An 8,328-nucleotide genomic window follows, 5' to 3' on the forward strand; every position below is an offset into this window, starting at 1 on the left:
TGTAACACCAGCGATAGGTGAGGTCTTACTGTATTACCAGCTGCAGGAGTGAACTGTCCATGGTCCTGAACTCCTTTGCCCTTCAACAAAGGATTTCCATAGACGCAAACGTGGACAACCAGCCCTTTAAATATATATATATATATATATATTTATACGTGGCCGGGTCTGGAACGTAACACCAGCGATAGGTGAGGTTTTACTGTATTTCCAATTTTCTTGGTTATTAAATAGTGAAATTAAAAAAAATTACAATGCTAACACTAAAGAAAAGCAGTTGTGGTTTTGAACTTTTTAAAAAAAATATATACCTTACATACTCTGTTTTGAACAAAATGAACCAGATCTAGGAGAAAGGAGTAGAAAAAGAGAAGTAGCCAAGTTATTGTAACGGAGTTTGGACTGGACAAATGTGCCTCGCCCACCATCAACGGGGGGAAAATAGTGAAAACTGAAGGAACGAAGATTTCCTATGGAAATAACATCAAGAATACAATCACTACAAATTTGTAGTGATTGTATTCTTGATGTTAGATATTGACAAATATCTTGATGTAGATATTGACAAAACTGAATGGGTCCAAAGACGGGCTACAAGAATGGTGGAAGGTCTCAAGCATAAAACGTATCAGGAGAGACTTAATGAACTCAATCTGTATAGTCTGGAGGACAGAAGGAAAAGGGGGGACATGATCGAAACATTTAAATATGTTAAAGGGTTAAATAAGGTCCAGGAGGGAAGTGTTTCTAATAGGAAAGTGAACACAAGAACAAGGGGACACAATCTGAAGTTAGTTGGGGGAAAGATCAAAAGCAACATGAGAAAATATTATTTCACTGAAAGAGTAGTAGACCCTTGGAACAAACCTCCAGCAGACATAGATAAATCCACAGTAACTGAATTGAAACATGCCTGGGATAAACATATATCCATCCTAAGATAAAATACAGAAAATAGTATAAGGGCAGACTGTTTCTATGTTTCTAAATACCTGGGCATCCTTCAAGTTGACAGGCTTCAAGCTCCAAATTCAGTGGAGGAAATACCATCAAGGCAGTCAATATCTGGGCAATTCCAGGCATCAGGTACACAGCTGGAATAGTGCACAGAGAGTCCTAAGAATTTGGGGGATTTTTTCTTTCATGTGAGATTCCTCATTGGAAGCCACATGGAGTAAAGGTAGTCCTCCATTTACGAACACAATGGAGCTCAGCATTTCTGTTGGTAAGCGAGGCAGCGGTTAAGTGAATTTTGCCCCATCTTATTGCTGCAGTTGTTAAGTGAATCACTGCTGTTGTTAGATTAGTAACCCGGTTGTTGTATGAACCTGGCTTCCCCATTGACTTTGCTTGCCGGAAGGTCGCAAAAAGGGATCACACGACCCCAGGACGCTGCAAACCGTCATAAATATGAGTCGGTTGCCAAACTTCTGAATTTTAATCACGTGACCAGGTAGGGATGCTGCAATGGTTGTGAAAGTGTGAAAAGGGGTCATAAGTCACTTTTTTCAATGACACTGTATAACTTAACAATGAGGAATCTCACATGAGAAACAAAAATCCCCCAAATCTATAACTTCAAGCAGTCACTAAATGAAACGTTGTAAGTCAAGGCCTACCTGTAAGTACCGTACTTTTCGGACTGTAAGATGCACCAGAGTTGCGTTTGGAAGCTACCCACCCAGATTCAGACACGATATCAGGAACTGGAGATGTTTCAGAATGAAGACAGTACTGCAGGAATTCTTGAGAAGACCTTTACTTCTTCTTCATGGCAAAAACTATACGCTCTATATAATATTACATAACGCCAACACTATCTTACTAGACCAGTGTTTCCCAACCTTGGCAACTTGAAGATATTTGGACTTCAACTCCCAGAATTCCCCAGCCAGCATTTGCTGGCTGGGGAATTCTGGGAGTTGAAGTCCAAATATCTTCAAGTTGCCAAGGTTGGGGAAAACTATACTAGACAACACTAACCACAATCATAGACCAACCATAAACTAACCAACCAACCACAAACTAACCACAACTATGCAAAGGGGCATTACAGTATATACAGTTCTTAACCAATCAGGTCATAGCACATTCTGCTGATCCACCGTGACTCAGCATTCCTTTTAATTTACATTAATCACCATCTACTCCATTGTAACTGGAATATTACCTCAGGGACTAATCCTGACAGCCTGCAGAGTGCTCCTGGGGGCTGGGGGAAGGCAAAAAAGGCCCCCCATTTTTGCAAAAAACCAGCCAGTTTCCCCCCCAAAATGAAGGTGTTTTTGCCTTTCCCCAGTACCCAGGAGCACTCTGCAGTTCCCCCAACCCTTTGTGCACCCCATTTTTGCAAAAAAACCGGGCCCATTTTTTGCCTAAATAGGACACGGGGGCGGGGTTTCAGGGAGCTAAAAATGGCTGTATTTAGTATATAAGACACGTCGACATTTCCACTCTCTTTTAGGGGGGGAAAGGGTTCGTGTTATACTCCAAAAAATATGGTAGGTTATTCTGTGTTGGGTTATTTTCGTGTGTATGTGAAAGACGTGGTTGTATTGGATTACAGGGCCAGAAGCTGTGTCTTTACATTAAAACACGGTCCTCTTAAGTAGTTCCAGGATTTGTGCTCGAACTCCTGCAGAGCTCATTAGGTTGTAGTATGTGTGTATGTGTGCTTAAACATTTTACGGGCCTCCAAATTTTAAAGCCCGTCTTCTCCGGGCCCCGTCGACTAAACAATGTCGTTTGGCGGGACCCAGGGGAAGAGCCTTCTCTGTGGCGTCTCCGACCCTCTGGAATCAGCTCCCCCTAGAGATTAGGACTGCCCCCACCCTCCTTACCCTTCGTACACTTCTTAAAACCCACCTTTGCCGTCAGGCTTGGGGGAACTGAGACATCTCCCCTTGCCTATGTAGTTTTGTGTATGATATGACTGTGTGTATGTTTTTATATATTGGGGTCTTTTTTCTTTTTAGACTTTTTTATGTAAAACTGTTATTTTAGATTTTAATCATTAGATTTGTTACCATGTATTGTTTTTATCACTGTTGTGAGCCGTCCTAAGTCTGCGGAGAGGGGCGGCATACAAATCTAATAAATAACAAAATAAAATAATAATAATGTGTTGGTTCTCTCTTTCCAGGAATCTGTCAAGCCCATCCTGAGGAATGGAGATGCCGTTCGTCTTTTGTCTACTCAGCAGACTTTGTACAGTTGTGTAGACCTGGCTCTGCGCCTCCTATCTCCCTTCATGCCTTTCCTCACCGAGGAGCTATGGCAGCGGCTTCCCAAAACAGACCTGGAGATGTCTCCTAGTATCTGTGTGGCCAGGTACCCAAGCCCGGAACATCTGGTGAGTCCAACTTTCACATGGAAGCTCCCTTGGTGACCTCCATTACTTGGGGCAAACCTAGTTCTTCCTCCCATAAATGACAGTGATGTCCTAGAATTTGAGAGCACAAAAAAGAGATCTTTTCAAGAGTGATTTTTTTCTTCCCAACTTCCAGAGACATTGGTGTAATCCCGAGGAAGAGGCAAACTTCTTGTTAGTGCAGCGAATTATCCAAGTGATACGGTCCATGAGGACAACTTGCCAGCTAACCAAAGCTCGACCAACAGGTGAGTCTGGGCTCTCCATTTTCTATCAAAGCCTGTGGATGCATGGACTTCCCTTTAGCAGAGTAATACTTCATGGGTAGCACATAATGTCAAATAATAAATAGAGTGTACAACTTAATGCATGTACAGCTCTGGGGCAGAAGTAATAAATGAGAGCCCTGAGGATGGTAAACTCAGGTGGTGGCACAGTGGTTAGAGTACAGTACTACAGGCTTCTTCTGCTGACTGTCGGCTGACTGCAATTTGGCAGTTCAAATGTCACCAGGCTCAAGGTTGACTCAGCCTGCCTTCCTTCCTTCCGAGGTGGGTAAAATGAAGACCCAGATTGTTGGGGACAATATGCTGACTCTATAAACTGCTAAGAGAGGGCTGTAAAAGCACTGTGAAGCAGTATATAAGTCTAAGTGCTATTGCTATCTACAGTAAGCCACAAACCTAATTGTTGTTCTTGGACATCTTAGCAAATTGAATAATCAACCATTATAAAAATAATTTTAAAAACAATGTGCAAGGAACCCTGACATAGCAAAGAAAACATAGATATTATCTAGAAAGAGCATTAAAATGGTTCAGAGTTTAAAACATTTCTAAGATATCACCAGCAGTGTTCCCTCTAATTTTTTTGGGGGGTGGGCGGAAAAGTATAGTGTCTGAGCAGCAGTCCCTTCGGGACTGGGCAGCACTCTTTCCCTCTCACTCTTTCCCTCTCGGCTTCTGGGCAGGTTTGAAAAACTCTGAGTTGATGATGATTTTTAAGTGAGACATTGCTCACTGCTCAGCTTAGAGGGAACTATGATCACCAGGAGTGCACATGGTATTTAAGATACTACAGTGGAGATGAATAGCAGAACCTTAAAACTAGAACGAAAGTGCTAAAACTGAAATGACAACATTAATTAAGCCATAGGCCTATGGATTGTAGCATCAGAAGATGTGGTCCATTCTGTATGTTTGGTATTTTCAACAAATACTCTAAAGCCACTTCCATCCAAAAGATATTTGAAGAGATACAGACATATTTTGTTTTATTCACTTTTCTTGATAGTTCTTCATAGATACTGCATTTTTTACAAGATTTTCCAATAAGGTAGGGTAGAATAGAATAGAATAGAATTTTTATAGGCCAGGAGTGATTGAACACTCAAGGAATATGTCTTGGTGCATATTTTTTCCCACCTCAAGCATGAAGTCCAGAAGCGTTTCCATATAGCAACAAAAGTACGGATTTTTTTTTTCTTTGATCAAAACACTCAATTTAACCATCTCTGCCAACTCCATCAACTTCTGTAGCCATTAGTCCATGGTGATGTATGTATGTAAGTATGTATGTATGTATGTATGTATGTATGTATGCATGCATGTATGTATTTGTTTATTTGTTTGTTTGTTTATTTATTTGATTTCTAGGCCGCCCTTTTCCTGAGTCTTGTTGATGTCAACATATAAAATCAAAGTTCCAATTTTTTTTTCTAAGGTTGTTTTTTGTCTGAAAAATTAAGTAGAGTGGGAACCCTTCCCAAAATTAAGTATGGCTGACTTTCTTGTGGTATTTGCTTTTTTTGCAATGACCTGGAATGAAATTTGTAATCTCTCAGATTCGTTGCAAAAGTAGGCAGAAGATCAAGACTTATGTTTATTTGAGAAGGAAAGTTTCTCCTTGCAAAGTTTATTAGATGTTTATTTATACACTTTATAAACTATACCCACGTGAAGGTGATAACAAGGTTCCCAATCAAACATATGTTGGTTTCTTCTTTTCTTGGGGTCTTGACCTTGAAAGTGGCAGTTATACTTAATTTTTTTCTATTTGCTCCCAGTGTACCTGGCTTGTTCAGAAACAGTCCCCTGGGCTGCCTTTGAGAAATATCAGGAGCCATTGCAGACATTGTCTTTGGCTGGATCTGTGAATCTTCTCGCCAATTCTGAGGAAATAGAGCTACCTCTGAACTGCCTGGCTGTGAAAGTCAATGGTCATACTAGCATTTACATGGATCTGCAGGTGGGCTACAATTTAGCGCATAACTGGCTTCAAGATTTATGGGGAATCAAAGAAAGGAACTGATTGAAAGGACTGTGGAAAGTTCATGGCCTCTTACCAGAGAATCAGTGAATGGGCCAGTGCATCATAGATAGATGATAGAAGGATGGAAGTCTGAGTCAATCTTAAGGATGGTGTGGGGAGAGAGAGACTGTAGAGAGAGAAAGAGCAAGAGAGACCATAGAAAAAGATTGGAGAGAGAGAGAGAGAGAGATTGTAGAGAGAGACCATAAAAAGAGAGAGACCATAGAGAGAGAGAGAGAGATCGTAGAGAGAGACCATAAAAAGAGAGAGACCAGAGAGAGAGAGAGAGATATCGTAGAGAGAGACCATAAAAAGAGAGAGACCAGAGAGAGAGAGAAAGATCGTAGAGAAAGACCATAAAAAGAGAGAGACCAGAGAGAGAGAGAGAGAGAGAGATCATATATAGAGAGAGACCAGAGACATAGAGAGATGGGAGGGAGGGAGGGAGGGAAGGAGAGAGAGAGAGGTCGGATGGATGGGTGGGTGGGTGGGTAGATGGACAGACAGTCACAAACAGACAGATGACACAGAGCTAGAAGGACCATAAATGGAGAATAGGGTGTTTAGAAGGCGGGTTATATCTTCCACTACATGGTTTTTGTCTGATTTTCCCCACCCCCTCTTAGGGTTTGGTGGATCCTAAAGAACTCCTCAAACTGACATCTCGGCAACAGAAATTAAAGCAGCAGCTGGCAAATCTCACTGAAAAACTTCAGAAGCAAAACTCCTTAAAAGCCAAAATGAATCACGAACAAAAGGTATCAAGAGCTTCACGCTAAGATTCCCAATTGTTTGGTCCCTCTGGCACCAGTTGACATTTTTTGGAGCGTTTCACAGGGCGCAAAGAAAGCAGTTGCCATGATGTTAGGAAGGCCTGGCCCACCTACTTACTTAACACTCCCTTTTTCTCCACAGATCTCCTTGCTTCGTTCAGAGCTTCAGCACTTAGAGCAAGTGTTTGCCACGTTGCAGAAAATGGACAAATAACGGGATGCTCAACTGACTTAAGGAGAATTAGTGGATTTACCCTGTTCCAGATAGCAGAATTAACTCCAAAGCAGAAGATGCAGAGCTGGAGGATGCAGATCCTGGAAGCTTCACCAGAGTTTAGGCATCACCTTCTGTGGTGGGAGTTGATCTTAGAGTTATTACTCAAGGTTTGTTGGAACCAGCCCAATTTTAGAAGCATCAGTGACGATGGAAGCTGAAAAAATATATCAGAGCCATTGTGATGGCATCTGCCATGAAACCTCCCCCCCACCCCCCACCCGATATGAATGCTTTGCTTAGAAATTGTTGGAATAGATTATTTGAACAATGATGTGAATGTCATGGTCATGGTTGATTGATTTAATTCTCTAATAAAGAGGGAATGGTCACTGTATCCCCCCTCCCCCCCCTTACAGATAATTTCCTTTCCATTAGCAGGGATGATCATAGGGTTACATTTTTGGTCCTTTTGACTACACAAGCCTGCCTCACTTGGCTTGGAGTATATGATTGTTTGGTACCCTATTAAAATATTTGTTTTTAAAACTCTCAGTGTTATACATTTTTTTTTAAAGGGACGGTTGCCCATGTTTGAGTCTATGGAGATCCTTTGTTAAAGGACAAAGGAGTTCAGGACCATGGACAGTTCACTCCTCCAGCTGGTAATAAAGCCAAGCTGTATTTCAGAGGTCCTCAAACAGCAACTTTAAGAGTTGTGGAATTCAACTCCCAGTATTCTCCAGCCAGTTCTATGAGTTGAAGTCCACAAGTCTTAAAGTTGCCAAGTTTAAAGACCTGTAGATGGAGAGAATAGAATAGAATTCTTTACTGGCCAAGTGTGATTGGACACACAAGGAATTTGTCTTTGGTGCATATGCTCTCAGTGTACATTAAAAAATATACGGTATACATTTGTCAAGAATCATGAGGGTACAACACTCAATGATTGTCATAGGGGTCAAATAAGCAATGAAGAAACAATATTAATAAAAATCTTGAGGATACAAGCAACAAGTTATAGTCACACAGTCATAAGTGGGAGAAAATGGGTGGTAGGAATGATGAGAAAAAGCTAGTAGTAATAGAGTAGTAAATAGTTTGACAGTGTTGAAGGAATTATTTGTTTAGCAGAGTGATGGCGCTTGGGAAAAAACTGTTCTTGTGTCTAGTTGTCTTGGTGTGCAGTGCTCTGTAGCGACGTTTTGGGGGTAGGAATTGAAACAGTTTATGTCCAGGATGCAAGGGGTCAGTAAATATTTTCACAGCCCTCTTTTTGACTCAGGCAGTATACAGTCCTCAATGGCAGCAATTGTTTTTTCTGCAGTTCTGATTATTCTCTGAAGTCTGTGTTGGTCTTGTTGGGTTGCAACAAGACAGTTGCCTTAATACAGGTAGTCCTCGACTTAAGCAACAGTTTGAAGTTCTGATGTACCTACCTAAGGAGTGCTTATGACCTGAATTTAAAATTCTGGTGGTTGTTGCCCCCTCAAGATCACATGACCACACTAAGTGCTCAGAAGTCAAGCCACATTTTCAACTGTTTGCTCTGTTCCATTGTCACATGACCTCATTTTAGGAAAGGAAAAATATAATGTAAAGTATTATTATTATTATTATTATTATTATTATTATTATTATTATTATTATGTCAATACAAC

General features: G+C 41.0%; 1 protein-coding gene across 3 annotated transcripts in view; it reads left to right on the plus strand.

Annotated features, from left to right (window-relative positions):
- The window catches only part of VARS2 (valyl-tRNA synthetase 2, mitochondrial), a 59,673-nt gene extending 52,457 nt beyond the window's left edge, over positions 1-7,216 (plus strand). For all 3 annotated transcript variants that reach the window (XM_070737866.1, XM_070737864.1, XM_070737867.1), the window contains 5 exons: positions 3,143-3,352; positions 3,507-3,618; positions 5,436-5,617; positions 6,307-6,438; positions 6,596-7,216. In XM_070737866.1, coding sequence (XP_070593967.1) covers positions 3,143-3,352; positions 3,507-3,618; positions 5,436-5,617; positions 6,307-6,438; positions 6,596-6,667 — 708 coding nt within the window. In that variant the 3' untranslated portion in view covers positions 6,668-7,216. The remainder of the gene's footprint in view (positions 1-3,142; positions 3,353-3,506; positions 3,619-5,435; positions 5,618-6,306; positions 6,439-6,595) is intronic.
- Positions 7,217-8,328: the final 1,112 nt, after the last annotated feature.

This window comes from Erythrolamprus reginae, chromosome 2 (assembly GCF_031021105.1).
Source record: "Erythrolamprus reginae isolate rEryReg1 chromosome 2, rEryReg1.hap1, whole genome shotgun sequence".
NCBI classification, from domain to species: domain Eukaryota; kingdom Metazoa; phylum Chordata; class Lepidosauria; order Squamata; family Dipsadidae; genus Erythrolamprus; species Erythrolamprus reginae.